The sequence below is a fragment of the Tamandua tetradactyla genome, chromosome 18 (genome assembly GCF_023851605.1).
Source record: "Tamandua tetradactyla isolate mTamTet1 chromosome 18, mTamTet1.pri, whole genome shotgun sequence".
NCBI lineage: Eukaryota > Metazoa > Chordata > Mammalia > Pilosa > Myrmecophagidae > Tamandua > Tamandua tetradactyla.
The window spans coordinates 47,322,131-47,347,115 of NC_135344.1; the positions used below are offsets into that span (position 1 = coordinate 47,322,131).

Sequence of the window (24,985 nt, forward strand, 5' to 3'; positions counted from 1 at the left end):
ATGAAAGAGGAGAGTATATACATGGTGCTGTGATGATTTTCATCTAAGATAACTGCTGTTATTATTGTATACCAGAATTAAATAGCATGTATTACTGTTAGCATTGTTTCCATAAGAAACCAGGCTTATGGTATCTTGAAGTTTCTTTCTAGACCACCACTGAGGCAATTTAAAACTTTGAGGAATATAGCCTAGATCATACAATCAGGTAGTGATCAGGTTGTCATCTAGTTTCTTCTTCATGCTAACATCAGAAAGTTAACAACAGCTACTAAATCTTTCTTTATGAAGATGGTTTTCCTGTGGCAGCATCAAAAACCTTTTGACTACTTTTGCTCATTTTTTGGGAAACTGATTTCATGTGTTTGTTTAGGACAAGCCCTGTTCTAATAGGATTATTGAGAGGAATAAATGAGTCCATGTTATAATGAATGGCATATTATGGGCATCCAATTAATGGCAGTTTTTATTTATTGTTACTGATTTTTGTTTGCAGTTTATATCAGTTGGTTGAAGGTTTTTAATTACCACCTATAATTTGAAACAAATGGCTAAGATATATTGTGCTGATGCCAGAGTACTTTAGTCATTGTGCTAGTTTGAAAAGATGTATGTCCCCTAGAAAAGCCATGTTTTAATCCTAATCCCATTTTGTAAAGGCAGCTGTTTCTTCTAATCCCTATTCAGCATTGTATGTTTGAAACTGTAATTAGATCGTCTCCCTGGAGATGTGATATTATCAAGAGTTGTTAAACTGGATTAGGTGACGACATGTCTCCACCCATTTGGGTGGGTCTTGATTAGTTTCTGAAGTCCTATAAAAGAGGAAACATTTTGGAAAATAGGAGATTCGGAGAGAGCAGAGAATGCTGCAGCACCACGAAGCAGAGAATCCATGAGCCAGTGGCCTTTGGAGATGAAGAAGGAAACTGCCCCCTGGGGAACTTCAGAAACCAGAAGCCAGGAGAGAAAGCTAGCAGATGATGCCATGTTTGCCATGGGCCCTTCCAACTGAGAGAGAGAAGTCCTGACTATATTTGCCATGAGCCTTCTCACTTGAGAGAGAAGCCCTGAACTTCATCAGCCTTCTTGAACCAAGGTATCTTTCCCTGGATGCCTTAGATTGGACATTTCTACAGTCTTGCTTTAATTGGGACATTTTCTCGCTTTAATTGGGACATTGTCTCGGCCTTAGAACTGTTAACTAGCAACTTATTAAATTCCCATTTTTAAAAGCCATTCCGTTTTTGGTATATTGCATTCTGGCAGCTAGCAACTAGAACAGATTTTGGTACCAGAGAGGGGTGCTGCTGCAGTTTGCAAATACCAAAGCAGTTTGCAAATACCAAACATGTTGGAATGGCTTTTTAAATGGATAAGGGGGAGTTTTGTAGGAGTTGTGAGGAGCTTGATAGAGAAGGCCTAAAGAAGAGACTGTTGGGAGAAATGTGGGCTCTAAAGATACCTCTGGTGAGGCGTTAGACAGAAATGAGGCACGTATTATTGCAGAATGGAAGGAAGGTGATCCTTGTTTTAAAATAGCAGTTAATCTGGCAAAATTGACTAGTGGCTTTGACTGGAAGGCAGATTTTAAAAGCCATGAACTTGGATATTTAGCAGAAGAGATTTCTAAATTAAATGTGGAAAGTGCTGCCTGGTTTCTCCTTGCAGCTTATAGCGAAATGCGACAGAAAAGAGATAAGCTGAAAACTGAACTCTTGGGTACAAGGAAACCAGAAATTGAAGTTCTGGAAAATTTTGAGCCTCCAGAAATGGAGACCCCAGAGAATAGTGACCTGTGTTAGGATTTAATCAAATGTGGAACCAGTCAGCCATTTCTGAGAAAGCCAGGATCGGACATGGAGTTATCCAGGAAGGATTTGTGGAAACTCCTTATGTGTGATGGGCATGATCCAAGTCTACTGCATAGAAAGCCAACTAGAGTGCTCTGGGACCTGTATAAACAGAGCTGCTGCCAGTCTAGACTGGGGGGTTCAGAGAAGGGACACACTGGAGGAAAAATAATTTCAGAGGCAAAACCATGGAGGCTGAGTTTTGAAGTCAAGAAGCCTCGGGCCAGGAGAGCGGACCCACCCAAGCACATGGAAAGGGTGAGTTTGCCCAGAAGGCAGAGGATGGGCCTTCCACCTCATTGCAGTGGAAGAGTCATGCCACCTCAGGCCTTGGAGAGGGTGAAGCACATTCCGTGGGGTTTGGGAGAGCCTGGCTGCCACCACATGGAGGGGTTGAGCGTGTGCCCCAGAGATGGCAGAGAGACCAGGTGCAGCCCCAATGCTTGGAGAGGGTGGAGCCAAGAAAAAGGTAGTCTCCCCAGTGTCCCCCAAGGTTGCGTTTGGAGAGAGGCAGGCCTCTGCATAGGCCCTTGGAAAGAGTGGGACTGCCAGCTTTCAGAAGCCCTGAAGGTAAATGACTCTCAGACTTTGAAATCTAATGGACTTTGCCCTGCAGGTTTTCGAAACTATGGGTTCGGTGACCCCTGTGTTCCTTCCTCCCTATGGAAATGGGTATGTGTATCCTGTGAATGTTCCTCCTTTGTATGTTGGCAGCAAATAACCTGTTATAAGTTTTCAAAGGTCCAAAGCCAGAGGATAATTTTGCATTAGAAAGACAATGCCCATAACCAACTTTGATAGGAGTTATAGTACTGTTTCTAATTTTGTATTTCATTTGTATTGCTAGTGAAATGGTTTAAGGTTCTCTGATATTGCGATGGAATTAATGTACTCTGTATATGGGAAAAACATGTCTTTTTTAGGGTCCGGAGGGTGGAATGTGCTGGTTTGAAAAGATGTATGTCCCCTAGAAAAGCCATGTTTTAATCCTAATCCCATTTTGTAAAGGCAGCCGTTTCTTCTAATCTCTATTCAGCATTGTATGTTTGAAACTGTAATTAGATCGTCTCCCTGGAACTGTGATATAATCGAGAGTGGTTGTTAAACTGGATTAGGTGATGACATATCTCCACCCATTTGGATGGGTCTTGATTGTTTCTGAAGTCCTATAAAAGAGGAAACATTTTGGAGAATAGGAGATTCGGAGAGAGCAGAGAATGCTGCAGCACCACAAAGCAGAGAATCCATGAGCCAGTGGCCTTTGGAGATGAAGAAGGAAACTGCCCCCTGGGGAACTTCACGAAACTAGAAGCCAGGAGAGAAAGCTAGCCTGTGATGCCGTGTTTGCCATGTGCTTTCCAGCCGAGAGAGAAACCCTGACTGTATTTGCCATGAGCCTTCCCACTTGAGAGGGAAACCCTGAACTTCATCAGCCTTCTTGAACCAAGGTATCTTTACCTGGATGCCTTAGATTGGACATTTCTATAGACTTGCTTTAATTGGGACATTTTCTCGACCTTAGAACTGAAAACTAGCAACTTATTAAATTCCCCTTTTTAAAAGCCATTCCATTTCTGGTATATTGCATTCCAGCAGCTAGCAAACTAGAACAGTTATTATTCAAGAGTGGTTCAGCTAAGAACAGTGGGACTCTAGTGTCATACAGAGATACATGTTTGCCACCAGGCCGTTGTGTTCTGAGGAAGAAAGGTATGCTAAATATGGAGGTGCATGATGAGATCCTCCTAGGAAATGTGCATCTAGAATATGAAATGCCCTAGTGCTTATCTGTTGTATGCTACTCTGAGCTCAGCAATACAACTATACCTCACTGGTTGCGTTCATTTTAGGCAGAAAATAAATGGGTAGAGAACTGGTTCACAACTCAAGCTATATATTAACATCCTCTTAGGAGCTTTCACAAAAATTTGCTCTGTACTACTTCCTCAGATTGTCATTTAATTGATTTGAGATGGGGCCTGGACATCAGAATTCTCTTCATAGATTTCCTGATGTGTAGCCAGGTATAAGAAATGTTGATGAAGGAGGGCTCTTTTGGAGAGAGGTTGTCTACCCAGAATGTAAATCTTATCACTCACCTATTCTGTCTTGTTTGTGAGATCAGCATTGATAGGGCATGAAAAGGGTCTAATCTTTCTAGAAGAAAGAATACCCATTTCCTAGATTCTTTCGTTTACCCCATCCATCTCCACTAGATGGTGAGAAATAGAGGAGACCTCTACCCTCCTATGTAGAGGTCTGGAATTATCAATTAAAAGAGTTATCCCCACTATAGAGAATGGACCTTTTTCCTCTAAGCCAAACATGGTTTTGACTGGCTGCCAGTCTTTGAAGCCACTGTTTTTAGGGCTACTGTCTGTAGGATTTCTTAACTGGTTTCTTGAAAATATGCCATTGTATCCTTTGGTGACCAAAGGTGGTCTAACAAAGCTGTGAATCCCTTCTCAAATTAATGTTTTAAAATGCATAAATAAAACATAGCATTTCAAAGAAAACAAGTTATATTGAAATATAGTTATAAAATAATAAAATTTGCATAATCATATATACTTCTTTATTAACACATTAAATAACATATTGTGGTAGATCTGAGAATTACCATAATTTCAAAATAGTGATAAATGTAAAGTGTTTCAAGATAGCTGCAAAAAATATAATGGAATATGAAAACAATTGATTTCTATTGGTGATTAAGTCACAAGGACTGAGAATACTCCTGTGGAGTAACATTCACAATTGAAAACAGTGCTAAATTTCAATGTATGTATGTGAGAAATTTGTAATTTTTCTTATCTAAGCTCAAGGATCCCTGGAAATCTTATTATGAGGTTAAGTGTATTAATGTTACTCTTCTTTCTACAGGTGGGGAAAAAACAGCCAAAGATTGTGCAACTTTCAAATAATAATAGAGTTCACCTAGTTATATATTTCCAAAGTCTGTCTTTTGACCCTAAAATTCACACTGTAATGAGCTTTATTTATTTGGTATTATCCTATTGTAGTACCAGATTTTATTCAGAGTGTTAACTACATAGCTCCTCTTTGAACTCCCAGAATGCTAATGAAAATTATTTAACGTTACAGGAATACAAGCGCAAGTTAGCCAGAGTTTCCCTGGTACGCAAAGAACTCAGGTCCCGGATCCAGAGCCTCCCAGACTTATCTCGATTGCCCAATGTCACAGGCAGCCACATGCACCTGCCCTTTGCCGGGGACATCTACAGTGAAGATTGATGACCAGTCTCTTTCCAGGGCCCCGGGACTTTGCAAGAGATGGAGACAGGTTAGGTGGCTAGCCCTGTAGCATTATTTTTGTATATTGTTGAGAGAGTAACACTAACAAAAGAAATGACAAGTAATTTATAAAATTGTTTAAAATGTTGGTTTGTTTACTATTTTATTGGTAAGTTACATGACTTAGTTAAACAAAGTGATGATCTCTGTGTATTAATAATCTCACAAATAGTGATTATTTTCAAAAGATCTCTTTGTAAATTTTTTTGATCCAGGGCCTTGTGAGAAATTCCATATTTCTATATCATCTTGTATTTTTGAATGTTTCTCTTTATTTTCTTCAGTATCTAATCACTGTATACTATGTAATTTAAAGAGAAAGGACTAATCAGGAGTTGGTTGAGACTTTATTATGGTGTAGTTAGGACTTGATTGTAGAAGGGACAAATGTTCCAACTTAATCTTCACCCTTCTCCCCATCAAAATATCAGTTCTGTGCCCTCAATGCCTTTGACTCCTTATTTCCTGGAGGTCAGTAATTTAACACTAAACATGTATGTCACTTCAAGAGTCAGATTAAAGCTTTCAGATCGTTTTCCACAGTAACACTAAAGGGGATTCCATTGCAACTACCAGTGCAGGAAAAAAAGGGTTAAATAGAGACTCATTTGACTAAGCTATTAGAATTGAGTAGATTAATATGAAAACGCTTTGGAAATGTTATAAATTTCACATTCTACCAAAAGGACAACTTTGACTCTGGAGCCGATTTCTACTTGTTAAATCAGCCTTTTAAAAAATATAATTGATCCCTTTAACATAAATCTGTGGGATGAAAAGAAACATGAAATTTTATTAGTCCCTTAGCCATCCATATAAGTGAAAACCATAGTATTTTTAGCTCTGATATTTCAAGAACACACTATTCAGTAATGTTCAGTAAAGTAGCCTAGAACTTTTTAAATGTTTCCCCAAGGTTTTTGGATTACAGTATATTCGGAAATTAAGCAGTGCTACACAACAGTGTAGATCTGGTAAATTTTATATTTGTTCAGAGTTGCCAAAATGTACTTTTAAGTTTTGTTTCTAGTCCTGTGTTAGAGCAGTTGCATGCTCTCATGCTTTCTTTTTAAGGCACATTGTTAAGTAGTGGATTTGTATCCAGTAATGATTTAGTATGTTTTTTCATTCTTTCTTTTACATTTTAGTTTTTTCTTTTCATTGTAAGCAGATTCTGATTAGAATAGTCAATAAAACATTTCCTATTAAATTCCGCTAACTAATTCTATCTCACTAGTCTGAATGACTTCACTGTTTCTTTCTCAGTATTGGAGGTTATAGTTAAAATGAATTTACATGTAAAGAAAAGGCAAACCTTTTTATTAGCCACTGTTCCAGAAGCTGTGCTACTAGCAGTTTGATCTTTCCTCCAGAGACACATATAAGTAGTCATCATTCATATATTTCAAAGTTTTTTAGTCAACTTTTAGGAATTGGGGCACATTTTCTCACAGAAACAGTGGTAGTTAGATTCCCTGTAGACCTTATCACGGATAGATTGCTTGGAAAGCTTATCAGTCCACTTAACCACAAAAGTACTTAACCTGAGTGTAGCTGGCAAATTACTAATTGTAGATACTGACCGGCGTCTGCAACATCACCCTAACTAAGGAAATGGTGTGCACAGTCAAACTCACACATTGGGGCATATCAAAGTTGGATCTCCCTGTGCTGTGTACCTCTGTCCCTAGGTGTAGGAAACAGGAGATTCAGTATGGGGGTAACAAATGTACAGTTAGAAAACCTTTATAACCTATTATAAAAGTATATCAAGCAAGTCTTTTGTTGTTGATAATGTGAAAGCAAAAACTTGTTAGTATGTCAACTTATCTTTAACATCTTGACCTTATTTATGATCTACTAAAGTGGTGATTTATAATTCAAAAATTTTTTTCCTTTTAAAACTACTGTGCAAACTATATATTCCTGGGGAGGTTTGAAATCTATTAGGAGTTTGTTTAAATATTTTCACCTTACTTAGATACTGATTTTAATGCCAGTATGTTCTCTAAATATTTATGAGAAATATGCATTATTTTTTTAAAGAAGTTGATGAGATTTGTGATACCTGATAGTACTCAAGAACCTGAAACCCACTTCCAATACCATTCCCTGACCAATTCTTCACAACCCTCAGTTTTTTTGTTTTTGTTTTTGTTTTTAGTTAACTCACTAACTGTATACACAAACGATTTGGTTTGTTTTAGAAGTTATCTTTTCAGCCTTATGATAATTAACATGGTAAACCTTTGCAGTAGATAGTCTTCAATTGTAAAAGGAAGGCTACATTTTCTCAAGAAATGAGGTTAGATGGGGTATTATAATACCAAATTTTAAATCATGACCTTTTTCTCCAGTATGACATAAGGCAAATATGCATTTTTGAGTGCAATGAGAAAAGCATGTCACCAAAGTTACAGTAGGGATACTGTGGTTTGAATGGATACCATCACTCTTTTCTCTACAAACAGTGCAGAGAGCTGTCTGGAGTGACATTTTGAGCAGATTCCCTGATGCTCCCTCTGCTCCTTCCACCACTACAGTAAGTAAAAGAATCACATGGGGAACCCGGGAGTCTGAGAAAAATCAACTGTACTCAATAGCCAGTCTCTCCTTCTAGGGAAACCAATCCAGATGTAGCTGTTTTGGTACCTCTTCTTATTTACACTCTGAATCAGGTTTATTCTATAAGAAATTGTAGAGGATCAGCCAAAGCTTGGATGACCCAGTCATCTTGATTTACAAAATTAAAAGAACAAAACTAGGTTGTCAGTTGTTACTGTAGATTAAAGTATAGTTATTGAACTGGTTCTTAGAAATCTTTAGAAGGAAAAAAAACTCAAAGGTACAAATGAATTATTTTGGAAAGTAAGATTGCCCTTTCTGAATTTCCCATTCTTAAAGTTAACATCATATGAAATAATATAAAACTACTAAACTGTTTTATATTCTATTAAGAAACAGAGCATAAAGATGTAGTCTTGTTTCATAGTTGTTACACTATAGCAAATGTTTTTAAAATGCAAACTCAGTTCTCTGTATAGAAGGGGAACATTGTGTTACTTACCGAAGTCACTTAATACAGAACATTTGTTGCCAACTGTAATTCTAGCCATCCATACCTAAGTCTGTTCTGAAGTGGCAGTAGCACATGGGAAGGTGACATCTCCCTGTTGTTTATCCCTTTTCCTTCAGCTGTATCCGATGGCAGTATAAGATTTCATAATAAAGTTTAATGTTCTTTTTGAAACGTGTAGGTTATTTTTGTGAATCTGATTAAATGGATGTGGGGTGGGGAAGGAAGAGATTAATAGACTGGAAGGGAAACACAGTACAGGTAGTTTTCAGTGACTTCACTGTAGAAAAACTGCTGAAGGGGAGTCCTATTGCTTGACCAGTTCCCAAACTTGAGAGGGAGCATCATAATCATCTGGAGGGCTTATTAAAATACAGAGAGCTGGTTCCAACCCCCAGAATTTCTGATTCAGTAGGTCTGGAGTAAAGCCTGACAATTTGCATCTCCATCAACTTGTTGCTGGTGCTACTGGATTTAGGAATCACATTTTGAGAAACATGGTTGTAGCCATGGCTTGCTTTGCGATTTGAAATATTTAAACAATTCAGGTAATAAGATAATAAAGTATAGATTTTACAGTTCATAGCACTGTAAATTCCTTTTAGACCGAGAACAGGACCACATCTTCTTTTGTGACATATTGCTCAGTAGCGCTAAGTGCTTTTTTTTTTGTTCCTCCTATTACTTGTTTATTTTTAATCCATATGTTCTGCTCATCTGTTGATAAGGTAGATAAAAGGAGCATCAGACACAAGGTTTTCACAATCACACAGTCACATTGCAAAAACTATATCATACAATCATCTTCCAGAAGCATGGCTACTGGAGCACAGCTCTACATTTTCAGACAGTTCCCTCCAGCCTCTCCATTACACCTTTACTAAACAGGTGATATCTATTTAATGCGTAAGACTAACCTCCAGGATAACCTCTCAACTGTGTTTGGAATCTCTCAGCCATTGAAACTTTATTTTGTCTCATTTTGCTCTTCCTCCTTTTGGTCGAGAAGGTTTTCTTAATCCCTTGATGTTGAGTCCCAGCTCATTCTAGGATTTCTGACCCACGTTGCCAGGAAGGTCCATACCCCTGGGAGTCATGTCCCATGTAGAGAGAGGGAGGGCAGTGAGTTTGCTTGTCATGCTGGCTGAGTGAGAGAGGCCACATCTGAGCAACAGAAGAGGTTCTCTTGGGGGTGACTTTTAGGCCTAATTTTAAGTAGGCTTAGCATATCCTTTGTGGGGTTAAGTTTCTTCTGAACAAACCCCAGAATTGGGGGCCTAGCCTGTTGCTTTGGTTGTCCCCACTGCTTGTGAGAATATCAAGAATTCTCCACAGTGCTAAGTGCTTTTGAGTGAAGAGATTCAATTGGTACTCCAAGCTCCTCCCTAGAGCACAGGCCCCTTCTCCACACCTTGGATTTGAAGCAAAATTGGGGAGTACTTGAAATCCATGGGAGCCTCTATAGGACAGTGTTGGTCAAAGTTCTTTGAGTCACTTGCAAAAAGGGCACGTACCAAGAGAACCAAGGGAAGGTGAATGAGGCTCTCCAAAAAATAGAAAGCTTTCTTTCACTTAGAACACTAAAAATTATCACATTCTTTCTGGGGTGAAATGACCTAATTTAGTGGTTCTTAAAGTCTGAGCCAAAGACTTCTGGAGGGCCCTAAGTCTCTTTCAGTGGATGCACAAGGTCCTCCTTTTTCCAACTACTTATCTATGTTAGGCTGGGTTTTCTTCATATATTTCAACCAAAACAAGGTATCACAATGAATTGGATGCAGAAACAGGAGAATCCCCCTACCTTCCATTAAGCCAGACATGAAAGAGATTTGCAAAAACACAATGCTATTCTTTATGGTAAACTTTCTTTTTTTTCCAGAAAATAAAAATTTTCATTTAAAATATTATTTAGGTGAACATGTAATGGGTTTATTTTTATTTTTTAATTAATATTAAAAATAATTTTTAAAGGGCACATACCTACTGAGTCAAAATTTTCTTTAATGTAGGTGATTTTTATCCAGGAAGTTTGGAGGATATAGTCCTCTAGCCAGTACCCCAGGTTTTCCAATCCTGGAACGCATCTGGTCATTTTACCTGAATTCACATGCCTCCCATTCCCATCTGCTTTCCTTCTTTGCATCAGTAGGTTTTATACAGTGCATGAGAATGATCTGAGTTGCTCATTAAGTGCACACTCCTGAGATCTATATTTAGAGATTTTGTTTCAGAAGACTTGGAATAGATCTAGAAATCCATATTTTAAACAAGCTACAGAGAGATTCTAGTGCAGGTTATTCATGGACTACATTGAGAAACAATGCCCCTCAAAGCATACTATAATCTATAAAATAGAATGGTACCTTATACTTACTGTGCACCAGAAACTATTCTTAATCACTTCACATGTCTGTTTATTTCAGTTTTACATATGAGGAAATTGAAACACAATGTAATTACTGTATGTGACCCTGAACAAGTCAAATGGTGAAACTGGGATTCAAATCCAGGCAGTTTAGCTCCTGAGCCCATGTTCCTTAACTACTACACAAGCTTCCCAGATCACCAAAATTCACATTTTGCATGACATGTCAGGTTATAGTGAAATTGTAACATTATCTACGTATTCAAATTCAATACTTTAGCTAAGCAAGCACTATTGAAGGATGGGAGAGTGTAGGGGGCTTGTGGAAGGATGCTGCAATAAATTGTTTTTCAAAACAGTTTTTGTATTCACATCAACAGAATAGTTATAGGGATAGACTAGATAACATTTGAGAACCCACAGTATTTAAAGCATTGTCTTCAGGCTTTTTGAGGGAATATAGCAATTACCCAACTGCATTTCTGCTCTCACAGATTTATAATCTACTGGGAGTGGAATATAGGATACTTCTTTAGAATTGACCAAACCATAATTTTTTTTTTTTTTTGCATGGACAGGCACAGGGAATTGAAACCAGGTCTCTGGCATGGCAGGCAAGAATTCTGCCTGCTGAGCCACCATCACACTGCCTCCAAACCGTACTTTTATTTTTAAACTAGTATATGTCTTCTCAGCCAGTGCTTCCTAGGTCAGCAGGATTATCCTCAACTGGGAATTTATTAGACATGCAAATTATCGGACCCCAGACCTACTGAATCCAAAAATCTGGGTGGGGACCAGGAATGGCTTTTAACACTCCTTCTAGGTAACTTTGATGCACATTCAAGCGCCAAGTCTTTCTTAGGCACAGCTGCCCTAGGCATGCAGCACTTTACCTCAATTAGATTTCTTCTCATGTATGGAAAATCTTTAGAGGGAGTAGAAGAAGCTACACCAAAAAAAAAAAAAAAAAAAAAAAAGCAATTTTAATAGCGTGCCTTCCTAACAAGACAAGAACTTTATTTCTTCTGTCTTATTTCAACTCTTGTGAACCCCATTCCCTCTACCCTGTTGACTTCATCTATATTTTCTTACTTCATTTCTCTGCCTAGCATATCTCTGATAATTTTTTTAAGGAAGGTAGAGTGAAGGTGGAACAGAAATATAGTATGGGATCTGAGCATCGTCCTGTCTTACCCGAAAGACTTGGTATAATTTGACCACTGGAGATTAAGCCACTTTAATTGCTGAAATCCATGTGATTTTTATTTCCAACTTTTTGATAATATCAGAAATGGAAACTATTTTTTGTCTTTTTGATAGATGGGTCATTGACTAAAGTAGAATATACAATGAATTTTAGAATTAGATACATGACATTTGAATTCCGTGCCTTAAGGAAAAGGTATAAAATTGAAATTGTGAATTAATTTAAATGAAATTGTTATACAGCGGCATTAGCTTTTATCCATTCATATTCATAAAATTCAGTTGTATGAGTGTTGTTTGGTTCATCATCTCTTTAAAGTCGTTTCTTTGTCCAGCCAAGAAAAGTTCATTTCACTTATGGAAGTATAAACTAAATGAGAGGTTTTAAGAGGTTTAAATAATAAATTAATACATGGCTTTTTCAAAAATAGCATTTGTATTTATCCACTGTCTCCTTTTTCTAGCTTTTGCTAGTTAGGTTATAAAATCTTGTATTATTTTTATGAAATCAGGTTACTAGCTGAGTGCTCATGATGCTATTCTTTGATTCTCTTTACATTCTCTGCATGTAACTTTGTTATATTGCCATAAGTTGATAAGTGGTACCTTTGTTTTGTATTCGATCAGCCAGACTGTAGCTGGAGTATATTTAATTGAGGGAAATGAAACTCCTATTTTCATTCTTCTTTTTGAGTTGGTGTTTGAACTCTGTAGGACCTCGGGGCAGCTTCATGTCCAATTCCTTGTAGGTTTATTTAGTCGATAGCTGTGGCTGCGCTAATGTGAGGGAAATGTCGTTGATCTTTAGCTTTCTCCCTATTTGAATTGATGGTCTCTCCATGTCTTGGCTAACATGAGGAAGAAAGACTCCAACTTTTTTCTAGTTCCTTTCTCTTTGCTTTCTAGTTTTTATATTCATTGACAGAACAGACTGATTATTTATATCAACAGCATAAAGTTGTTTTCCAGTTGGGCATAATCCAACCCCCAGCCCCTGCCCCAGGAATCAGTAGAAAGCTAACTGCTAGTGATTGATTGAGACTATCGGTTATTTAAAACACAGTTTTCACTTAGCCAGCAGTTTTTGCAGTATGGCACAGAGCTTGAGCTAAGAAAATATTGTTTTCCTTATTTTGAATAGGGCTAATATTTCTTTCAAAGCATAGAACTTATAAATAATATTTAAACAGAAAATGATTTTTTTTTAATATAGGGAAATTTTTCAGTAGGAACATTAAAAAAAAACCCTATATTAGTTTTCAAAGCCTATGATTATAAAGTGAAACAGTTACTAATTTAGATACCCTAGGGCAGTAGGCATATAATTTTATTTTTAGATATTACTCAGTCACAGACATATTTGAAATAAAATATGTGTGAGATATATTTTTGCAGCTAATAATAACTTTGGAATGAGGACAAATACAATGAGGAGATTTCCTAAGTGCTTGTTTTCTTTCATTTTAGAAGTTCTAAATAGTCACTTTATTCCAAAATATTAAAGCCAGTATTTCAACATTGTTTGGTTAAAATATTCCTCTATTTAATTTTTATTTTTGAACTTTGATTTGGTTTCCATTTTTGTTATCTTATTACCCAGTGCACTGCATGGATTCGGATAACATTCTGTAAGCATTTTATAACTTCTTTGTACTGTACTAGAAATCTCATTTATTTTTTATTAAAATATAGTGATAAAGATGTACAAATTTGTTTCACGGTATGCTACTTAATGAAATTGTAATTTTAATTTAATGCCCTCCAAGAATGCTTCTGCACAATGTACTTTTATTTTCTAAAGGATAGAATTGAAAAATGGCTTCAGTAATTGTTTGCAAAGGATTCAGACTGAAAAAATTAAAAAATTTACTCTCTACACAGACATATCATTTAAGCTGTCAACAAAAGCCAACAAAATTTAATTACAAGCTCAAAATTGTATCATTTTCAGTTCTTCTATTCCTGGGAAAATAGTGTATCAAAGAACGCTATAATTATTCATTATATCTGAACCTTTGCCACATTCTCTTAGAGCAGAAACAAGTATATGACATATATACCTTTCTGATGTTTCTCTGACTCTTCCTTATGACATATATTCTAATTCTATCCTCAAAATCTAAGCTCCAGGCAGCCACCACAGATGACTGGAATTGGAACAAGAATTGATATACGTTTCTTTGCTATCTATCTGGGTGGAAAGTTTGATGGGTTGCTCGCAGCTTCTAAAATGGTGCCATTTGGAACTATAGTGACCAATAAGATGAACATGTTCTCAAAGTCTCTGAGTTTCCCAAGAATACCCATCCTGAAACTCTTCTTCAGCTTTCAGGGTTTTTGAAAACCTAAGTTGTCAGAAGCCTAATTAACAGTGACCCATAGTATCTAAATAAGCACCTATTTTCCATTTAATAATAGCAAGTATAGTTTCTAAGGTTATTGAATGAACATGTTGAGCCTTAAAAATTGGCTATACCAGAGGTTGAGAGAATTCAAAGATGAATAAGATACAGCTAGTTCTTATAAAATGCAGAATTTTGATCAACAGATGCTAACTGTATTACATAATAGCATAGGTTCTAACCTATAAGAGATAAGTTCACACCAGTGGTATGAAAAAATGTTATAAAACAATGAGGAAAGATGTCTGTGGGGCATAGTTGGATATAGCTTCATAGAAAAGATTAATGACATTAAAATCATCTTTGAAGTTTGCTTGATTGACCATTGACCATGGGTTGAATAAACTATGAAAAAGATTTTTTAAAATGTATTCTTTACTTGTATCTCAACAATTCTGATAAATTAAAGAAAAATTAAACTAAATGAGTTAAACATAACTTTTGCAAACTAAAAAGTTAAACACAACTTTTGCAAACTATAAAGTACTATAAAATACTTTCACTGCTCTTCACTCTGTGGAAGTCTAAAAGCATTAAATTTATTCATGTTGCATAACATAGCTAGATAAGCCTATGGTAGTCAGTGGAAAGAAGGGTGAGTTTTAAAGAGCAATGTAGTTGCCTGATACTAATGCATATGACGCTTGGGCAAAATAATCATAAGCTCCTCCCTCCAAAAAATCAAAGCCTTGTATTTTGTTTTCTCTTCTATGTAGCTAAAAGGGTGATACAATTTTTTTTCTGTTCCCATAGGAAATGCTGTGATAGCTAGAACATGTTGTTTAGTTTCATAAAACCTGATTCCATATCTGAAATCTCTTGTAACAATTGCTAGAATATTGATCAGTAAAATAAAGACCCTAATAGATGAAAATGAAACACGATGTACAGTCTGATTTCTTTCACTGTTTTGGTGTCATAGCTAGGGTTGACTATATTTGACAGAGGGAAATTGAGACCTGTGCTTATCTATCTTAACTCTACCTCAGGACCATGTGTTCTTCTTGATGCCGCAACTACTGGATTTACACTTGGGTAAATGCGATGCCAGTGTGTCTACCCACGTAATTCCATTTCAGGAGGAATTCCATTTCAGGCTATTTAGTCTCAAAGGCAATAGCCAAAACTGTGTATTAACAGAAGCAAACTATTTGAATTCTCTTGAAGGAGCAACCCTCACCCAGCTTTGACTGTGTCTCATAGAACCTGGACCTTAGAGATAAAAACTTGAGTGAAGGTTCTGTTCACAGTGAAAGACTTGACCAAAGGACTGACTAGTTGGACTGTAACTCAAAGCCATATTAAGAAATAAAGAACACTGGAAGAGGTAACTACATAGGTAAATAAAAAGCCAGTATTGTATTTTGGGTTTGTCCCTCCCCTTTTTCCTGTATTATTTTAAAGGCAAATATATTAAGCAATAAATAAATCTATGTTAATGGGTATGCAATGTACAAAGATGTAATCTGTCAAAATAACAGTGTAAAAGGGGAGGGGCAGAATTGTATAGGAGCAGAGTGTATACTATTGAAACTAAGTTAGTATTATTCAAACTAGGTTGAATAAGATGCTAACTGTAATTCCCAAGGTAACCACTAAGAAAACAAACAACTTAAATACATACAGAAAAAGAAAGAAGGGAATCATAATAGTACACTACAAAAACTGGACTAAATATGAAAAAGATAGTAATGAAGAAATTGAGGAACACAAAACATATGACATACAGAAAACAGCTAAATTGCAGAAATAAGTCTTTTGTTATCTGTAATTACTTTTAATATAAATGGGTTAAACTCTCCAATTAAAAGGCAGAGATTGGCAGAATGATCAAACTATCCATCTATATACTGTTTACAAGAGCTCCTTTTAGATACTAGGACACACAGGTTGAAAGTAAAAGGATGGAAAAATATATTAGACATTTGTATGTGAACATTCATAGATGCATTATTCACGATAGTAAAAAAGTGGAAACAATCCAAATGTCCATCAGCAGATGAGGGAATAAACAAAGTGTGGTGTATACACGCAACAACATATTATTCTGCCATGAAAAATAATGAAGTTTGAATACATTCTACAACATGGAAACATTATGCTAAGTAAAATAATCCAAACACAGAAGGATAAATATTTTATTGTATGATTTCATTTATATATCTAGAATAAGCAAATTCATAAAGGCAAAAAATAGATTGGAGTTATCAGGGGATAAGAAGAGGGGAAAATGGGAAGTTAATTCCTTTATGGGTACAAAGTTTCTGTTTGGGGTTGAAAAAGTTTTGGTTGTGAATAATGTAGGTGGTGGCACAGCATTGTAATTGTAATTATAGTGTTGTGTCTTTATACGTTTTTTTTTTTTTTTTTTGCATGGGCAGGCATCAGGAATCGAACCCAGGTCTCCGGCATGGCAGGCAAGAACTCTGCCAGTGAGCCACCATGGCCCACCCCATTGTAATTGTAATTAATATCACTGAATTGTACACTTAAAAATGGTTAAAATGGGAAAATTTCTGTTATAAAATTAAATATGTATATATTTTAAAATGACTTTGTGGTCTGTGGTGATTGTGCAATAATAATACAATACAGAATTGGGGATACAGACATATCATGTTTTAATCCATGCAACATTTTGGACATTTTCTCTAAAACTCCATTAACTGAAATATTCTGTTTTGGGAAATATAAGTGTTATGTGAATTGAGTGAACATAAGTGTTATGTGAATATATGTTCCCTAGAAAAAATGTTCTTAAATTTAATCCATTTCTGTGGGTGTGAACCCACTGTAAATAGGACCTTTTGATGAGGCTCCTTCAGTTAAAATGTGACCCACCTCAGTCAGGATGGGTCTTAATCCTATTATTGGAGGCCTTTATAAGGAAAAGTTACAGAATCAAAACAGAACAAAACCCCCAAAAGAAGGGAGAGATCATCAGATGCCTCCATGTGCCTTGCCATATAACAGAGAAACCAAGGATTACCAGCAGCTGGTCTTCAGGAAAAAAGCAACAATTTGATGATGCCTTGATTTGGGCATTTTCCTGGCCTCAAAACCATCAGTGAATAAATTCCCATTGTTTAACCCCACCCATTTCATAGTATTTAAGCAGCCAAGGAAATTAAAACAATTAGATTGTAATTTAAATGTATTATAATCCAAATAGCATTCAGTCATTCATCAATTGTTTCTTGTTAAATCCAGACAATTTATAAAATCATATTGCCCTATAGAGATTGTTTTATACAATTTGAAGTAATTTCTAATCTTACTATTGTATTTCAATATCAATTTGATTATTTTAAAAATAATCTTCATTAGTTTTGGGGGCTTTGGATTCATCTTATAATAAATCAATGAATGTTTGTATTAATAACTTGGGATTTCAATATAAAATTGCTTTTAAAAAGATAAAAACTGTTGCTAATAAATAAGATAGGTCTTCATTCGGCCACAAAATTTTAAAATTAAAAGAAAATTTTACACCTAATGTAAAAACTTATCTTTTTATTAATCACATACAATTCTATTTTAATACCAGGTATCCTTCCTGGTGTTTCACTGAGGGTAAATGAAGAAAAGTACATAGTAATCTCCTTAGATTATTATTTTAGTTTGCTGAAGCTAATGAAATGCAATGTGCCAAAAATGGGTTGGTGTATTAGTTAGGGTTCTCTAGAGAAACAGAATCAATAGGGAACACTCGCAAATATAAAATTTATAAAAGTGTCTCACATGTCCGCGGGAACGTAGAGTCCAAAATCTGCAGGGCAGGCTGTGAAGCCAACCATTCCGATGGAGGGTCTGGATGAACTCCACAGGAGAGGCTCGCCAGCGGAAGCAGGAAGAGAGCCTGTCCCTCCTTAAAAGGCTTCCAGTGATTAGACTGAGCATCACTCATTGCAGAAAAGACACTCCCCTTGGCTGATTGCAAATGGAATCAGCTGTGGATGCACCTGACGTGATCATGATCTAATTCTATGAAATGTCCTCATTGCAACAGACAGGCCAGCACTTGCCCAACCAGACAAACAGGTGCCACCACTTGTCAAATTGACACATGAAGCTGACCATGACAGTTGGGTTTTACAGTGGAGATTTATGAACTTACAGGTTTACAATTCTGAGGGCATGAAAATGTTCAAATCAGGGTATCAACAGGCCATGCTTTCTCCCTGAAGACTGGTTACCAGTGATCATCAAGGCACATAATGACATCTACTGGTCTCTCCCTTCTCTTCTGGATTTTTTTCTTCCAACTACTGACTTCAGCGGCTTCCTCTTTGTTTCTGTGGTTTCTCTTTGCTTTTTTCTGTTTGTTTGTTTTGTTTTGTTCTGTTTCTGTGTGTCCTTCTCTCTCAATTTCTCTGGCTTTCTTTTTTTTTCTCTGAGCTTCCCTGAATTTTATCTCTTATAAAGGACTCCAGTGAAAGGATTAAGACCTATCTGGAGCACACCTCAACTGAAATAATCTAATCCAAAGGTCCTACCTATAATAGGTCTACATTCACAGGAATGGATTAGCTTTAAGAACATCATCTTTTCTGGGGTATATACAGCTCCAAATTATCACAATTATGCTAACAGGATTATTTAGATCTATACCTATAAATGGAACTCAAAGACATTGAAACCAAAAGCAAAATAAGGATACTTAACACCACTACCCAGTACTCATTGAGTTTGCTCTAATCTTTTCTTAAACCCAACCCAAGATGAAATGGTAAAATAACCAGTGTAAAAGGAATATTATCTAATGAATGACTTGGATATTTTATTTTATTTTTAAAATTAAAGATTTTTTAAAATGCTTTAAATATTGTAAATTTAAACATATAACTTGGCATCTTGATATGTATATAATTGCTCATTAAAGTAAGTAAAAATGTGTTCTCTAAAACTGATAAGTCTGAAAGATAAATTTAAAAGCCTACATATAGGGGCACTGCACTTAGAAACAGTCCTAGAACTGCAAATGCACCCGGCCCTCAGCCATACTTCCAAAATCACAGAGTGCTGACTTGCGCAGCTAGGTCACATCTGCTTCCAGGCCATGAAGGCATAATTCCAACCTGTTGCCACAGCTCTACGCATGCGCGCAAAGGGCCCCATGCCTTAGACTAGCGCACACAAGGCTTACACCCCCAGACTGGTGCACCTGCACAGCTATATCCTCCCTGGCCACTGGGCACCCACATTCACAAGCATCAGCATAACATCCCCAACCTGTGCCCATACTTGCCCTGAAGTAAATCTCCACACTAAGTGCCCACCCCATGCCCTACTCCCTGCTGTACAACCATCCTGCAAACAAAAGGCCTTAGACCACTGAGAGAAATCAACTACCGAAATAAATCAGTCAAGATATTTACATGCCACGAAGACAGCAGAAAATCACAAGCATATTACAATACAGACAGATATAGCCCTGCCTAATGACCAAATTAAAACACCAAAGGAGACACAGACGTTGAAACAACTAATCCAAGATGTTCATACAACTCTGCTTAATAAGTGGGATAGCATATGACAAAGGAGATCAAGAAGATGGTAGAAGAGTATAAAGACGAATTTGAAAGAATAAATAGAAAAATAGCAGATATCAGAGATTAAATACTGTTGAACAAGTGAAAAACATAGTAGAGGCACATAACACCATATTTGAAGAGACAGAAGAAGAATAAGTGATATAGAGGACAGGATAATTGACTTCAAAGACTCAAAACAGCAAATGGCAAAAAAAAAGATGGAAAAAATTGAATGGGAACTCAGGGAAATAACAGACAAAACAAAACGCACAAATATAAGAATCATTGCTGTCTCAGAAGGAGAAGAGAGGAGTAAAGGGCTAGGGAGAGTAGTTGAGGATATAATGGAGGAAATTTTCCTAACCCTCATAAAGGACATAAATATATAAGTCAAAGAAGCCCAAAGAACTCCAAACAGAATAAATCCAAATAGGTCTTCCCCTAGACACATACTAATCAGTCTGTCAAATGTTGAAGAAAAGCAGAAAATCCTGAAAGCGGCAAGAGAAAAATAATCTACTACATACAAGGGAAATCAAATGAGTTCAGACTACTCCACTAGCACCCTGGAGATGAAAAGGCACTGGTATAATATATTCAAGATCCTGAAAGAGAAAGACTTCCAGCCAAGAATTCTGTACCAAGCCAAATTGTCCTTCAAAATTGAGGGAGAGATTAAAGTTTTCACAGACAAAGAAGTCCTAAAAGAATTTGTCAATGAGAGACTGGCCCTACAAGAAATACTAAAAGGAGTTCTCCCGGCTGGAAAAAAAGACAGGAGAGGGAGGTCTGGAAGAGGGCACAGAATTGAAGAGTACAACTAAGGGTAATTTAAAGAATACAAAGAGAAAGAGGTTAAAGAATTAATAGATCTGACAAATAAAAAAGATAAGATGGTGGAATCAAGAAACAAATTTTCAGTAATAACTTTGAATGTCAATGGAATGAATTTACCAATTAAAAGATAAATATTGGCAGAATGGATTAAGAAATATAATCCAGCTATATGCTGCTTATAAGAGACTCATCTTAGACACAAGGATACAAATAGGTTGAAAGTGAAAGGATGGAAAAAAGATTTTCCACACAAGTTGTAACCAAAGGAAAGAAGGAGTAGCTATAAAATATCGGACAAGATAGACTTTAAGTAAAGACATCATAAGAGACAAAGAAGGACTCTATGCTAACTAAAGGGTTAGTTCACCAAGAAGATATAACAATCATAAATGTTTATACTTCCAATCAAGGAGACAGATAATGGCAAAATGGAAGGGAGTAATAGATGTTTCAACAATAATAGTAGCAGACTTCAATACACCACTCTCCTCTGTAGATAGGACAGCAAGACAGAAGATCATCAAGGAAATACAGAAGTTAAATAACTTGATAAATGAATTAGGCCTAACAGACATATACAGGTCATTGCACCCCAAAGTACAAGGTTATACATTATTCTCTAGTGCTCATGGAATATTCTCCAGGATAGATCATATGCTGGGGCACAAAACAAGTCTTTATAAATATAAAAATACTGAAATTATTCAAGGCACTTTCTCTGATCACAATGGGATGAAGCTGGATCTCAATAACCATCGAAGAATGAGCACATTCACAAATATATGGAGATTAAATAATACACTCTTAACCAACCAATAGGTCAAGGAAGAAATTGCTAGAGAAATCAGCCATCTGGAGATGAATGAAAATAAGAATACAACTTATCAGAACTTATGGGATGTGGCAAAGGCTGTGCTGAGAGGGACAAGAAAGAGCAAACAAGAAAGAGCAAAAATCGAGGACTTAACAGCAAACCTGGAGGAACTTGAGAAAGTACAGTAAACTAACCCCAAAGCAAACTGGGGAAGAGAAATAACAACGATTAAAGCAGAGGTAAATGAATGGGAGAAGAAAAGAACAACAGAAAGAATCAATAAAACCAAAAGTTGGTTCTTTGATAAAATCAATAAAATTGATGGGCCACTAGCAAGACTGACAAAGAAAAAAAGAAAGAGGATGCAAATAAAATCAGAAATGAGAAGGGGTGCTTTATCACAGGCCCTGAAGAAATAAATCATAAGAGGATGCTATGAACAGCTTTATGCCAACAAGCTATACAACTTAGATGAAATGGACAAATTCCTGGAGTCACACAAACAAGCTACACTGATTCAGGAAGAAATAGAAGATCTCAAAAACCAATCACAAGTTAAGAGATTCAATCAGTCATCAAATATCTTTCTACAAAGAAAAGCCCAGGGCCAGATGGTTTCACCGGAGAATTTTATCAAACTTTCCAAAAAGATCTAACACCAATCCTGCTCAAAGTTTTCCAAAAAATTGAGGAAAAAAGACTCTACCAAACCTTTTTTTTTTTTTTCGCATGGGCAGGCACCAGGAAACAAACCTCAGTCTCTGGCATAACAAGCAAGAACTCTGCCTGCTGAGCCACTGTGGCCCACCCTCTACATAACTCATATTATGAAGCTAATACCATTTTAATACCAAAACTGGATAAAGATGCTATAAGAAAGGAAAACTACAGGCCAGTCTTCCTAATGAACATAGATGCAACAATTCTCAATAAAATATTAGCAAATTGAATCCAACAGTACATTAAAAGAATTACATACCATAACCAAGTGGGGTTTATACCAGGAATGCAGGGATGGTTCAACACAAGAAAATCAATTAATGTAACACACAGCACATTGACAAATTGAAAGGGAAAAATCACATGATCATCTCTATTGATGCTGAAAAACGTTTGACAAAATTCAGCATCCTTTTCTGATAAAAACTCCAAAAGATAGGAGTCAAAGGTAACTACCTCAATATGACAAAGGGAATATATGAAAAACTGATAGGTAGCATCATACTCAATGGAGACAGACTAAAAGCTTTCCCCCTAAGGTCAGGTACAAGACAAGGATGCCAACTGTCACCACGATTATTCAACATTGTGCTAGGAGTTCTAGGTAGAGCAATCAGGCAGGACAAAGAAAAGGCATCCAAATTGGAAAGGAAGAAATAAAGCTCTCATTGTTTGCAGATGGTATGATATTATACTTGGAAGATCATGAGAAATCTACAGCAAAGTTCCTTGAGCTAATAAACAAATCCAGCAAGGTGACAGGATATAAAATTAATGTGAAAAAATCAATAACATTTCTATACAGAAGCAATGAGCTAGCTGAGGAGTCAGTTAAGGGAAAAAATCCATTCAAAATAGCAACTAAAAGAATCAAATACTTAGGAATGAGCTTAACTAGGAACGTAAAGGACTTGTATACAGAAAACTACATAGCATTGCTAAAAGAAATCAAAGGAGATCTAAATAGGTGGAAAGACATTCCCTTCTCAAGATAGGAAGGCTAAATATAGTTAAGATGTCAATTTTCCCCAAATTGATCTACAGATTCAACACAGTACCAATCGAAATTTGAATAACCTACTTTGAAGATATGGAAAAGCCAACTACCAAATTCATCTGGAAGGGAAAGAACCTGAATAACTAAAAGCATTCAAAGTGGGAGGATTAGCACTCCCTGACTTTGAAGCCTATTATAAGGCCACAGTGGTCAAAATAACATGGTACTGGGACAACGACAGAAGCATTGACCAATGGAATCGAATCTAGAGTGCAGAAATAGACCACCAAATTTAGGATTAACTGATTTTTGACAAGGCTCCCAAATCCTCTGAACTGAGACAAAATAGTCTTTTCAATAATTGGGCATGGAAGAACTGGATATCAATAGCAAAGAAAATGAAAGAAGACCCCTATCTTACACCCTACACAAAAATTAACTCAAAGTGGATCAACACCTAAATATAAGAACTAACACCATAAAGTTTCTGGAAGAAAATGTAGGGAAACATCTTCAAGTAATAGGAGGTAGCTTCCTAAACTTTATACCCAAAGCACAAACAACAAAAGAAAAAATAGACAAATGGGTACTCCTGAAAATCAAATGTTTCTGCACCTCAAAAGACTTTGTCAAAAAGGTGAAGAGGCAGCCAACTCAGTGGGAGAAAATATTTAGCCTCCAGCTAATCCAGTTTAACAACCACTCTTGATTAAATCACATGTCCAGGGAGATGATCTAATTGCAGTTTCAAACATACAATGCTGAATAGGGATTAGAAGAAGCGGCTGCTTTTACAAAATGGGATTAGGATTTAAACATGGCTTTTCTAGGGTACATACATCATTTCAAACCAGCACCAAATGTGATGGTGGAGATATACATAGAAGGTAGGATTTAACAAATGAATATGAATGCTGAATCATTAAATTGATATCTCTTTTAGTCTCCAGTATTTTAGAGCAGCTAGAAGTAAAAACCTAAAATTGTGAAATTGTAACCCATGTAAAAGTCTGAAATATGTTCTGCAACTAATCGTGGTGCCGTGCTTTGAAATTTATAGCTTTTTTTGTATATATGTTATTTTTCACAAAAAAGAAGGAAAGAACATCGATTGTGATGATTAAAAAAAAAAAAGTATTTAAGTCATCTTGCCTTCTATATTCTGGAGCAACTAGAAGGAAAAATATGAGAGGATCATATGATAGCCCATGACAAACTCTAGTGCATGCTATGGGCTATGTTTAATAGGAAGACATTAAGAGTACCACAGCATTAACCAGTGGTAAATAATGGTGATGGGGGAGGGGAATGACAAGATTTAAGGGGAAGTTTGGATTTTCTTTTTGGTGAGGGTGTGTTTATTGGTTATTTTTTCATAGGAGCGATGAAAATTGTCTAAAATTGAGAGTGTTGATGGACTGTTGACTTTGGACATTATATATGATGCCTAATGGATGGAGTTCACAGGATTGTATGGTAGCCTATGACAAACTCTGGGATCTGTCCTGTAACCACTTGTTGAAGAGTGCTTTGAAAGCTATTGCTTTTTTATTTCTTTGCTTTGTATATATGTTATACTATACAATTTAAAAAGTTAAAAAAAATTCATTCAGAAAAGTGCACAAATAAAAAATAAAAATAAAAAAATTCTGTGATTTTATGAATAGGTAAGGGAACAAGAACTGCTAGCTATAACCATAAATTGACATTAGCTATAAGATGTCTCTCGATTTCAAAGTTGGTAAAATGTGAAAAATGTTCTTTTTGGAATCAACAAAATAGGGTGAATGCCATTTATGCATACTTATATTAAGTTTATTTACTTTTCAGTATATGACCATTTCACAGTAAAAATTGAATTTT

The 24,985-nt window shown here is 36.2% G+C and overlaps 1 protein-coding gene across 12 annotated transcripts in view; it reads left to right on the forward strand.

Moving 5' to 3' along the window:
- The window catches only part of RPRD1A (regulation of nuclear pre-mRNA domain containing 1A), a 95,990-nt gene extending 71,434 nt beyond the window's left edge, over positions 1 to 24,556 (forward strand). The window contains exons 7-9 of one of the 12 annotated variants that reach the window (XR_013165174.1): positions 4,959 to 7,710; positions 15,388 to 15,559; positions 16,609 to 16,773. Coding sequence is in view for 3 of the 12 variants with exons in the window: in XM_077135615.1 (XP_076991730.1) it covers positions 4,959 to 5,108 (150 nt within the window). In the remaining 9 variants the exon portion in view is untranslated. The other 11 variants (XR_013165175.1, XR_013165180.1, XR_013165181.1 and 8 more) reach the window with 11 other exon arrangements.
- Positions 24,557 to 24,985: the final 429 nt, after the last annotated feature.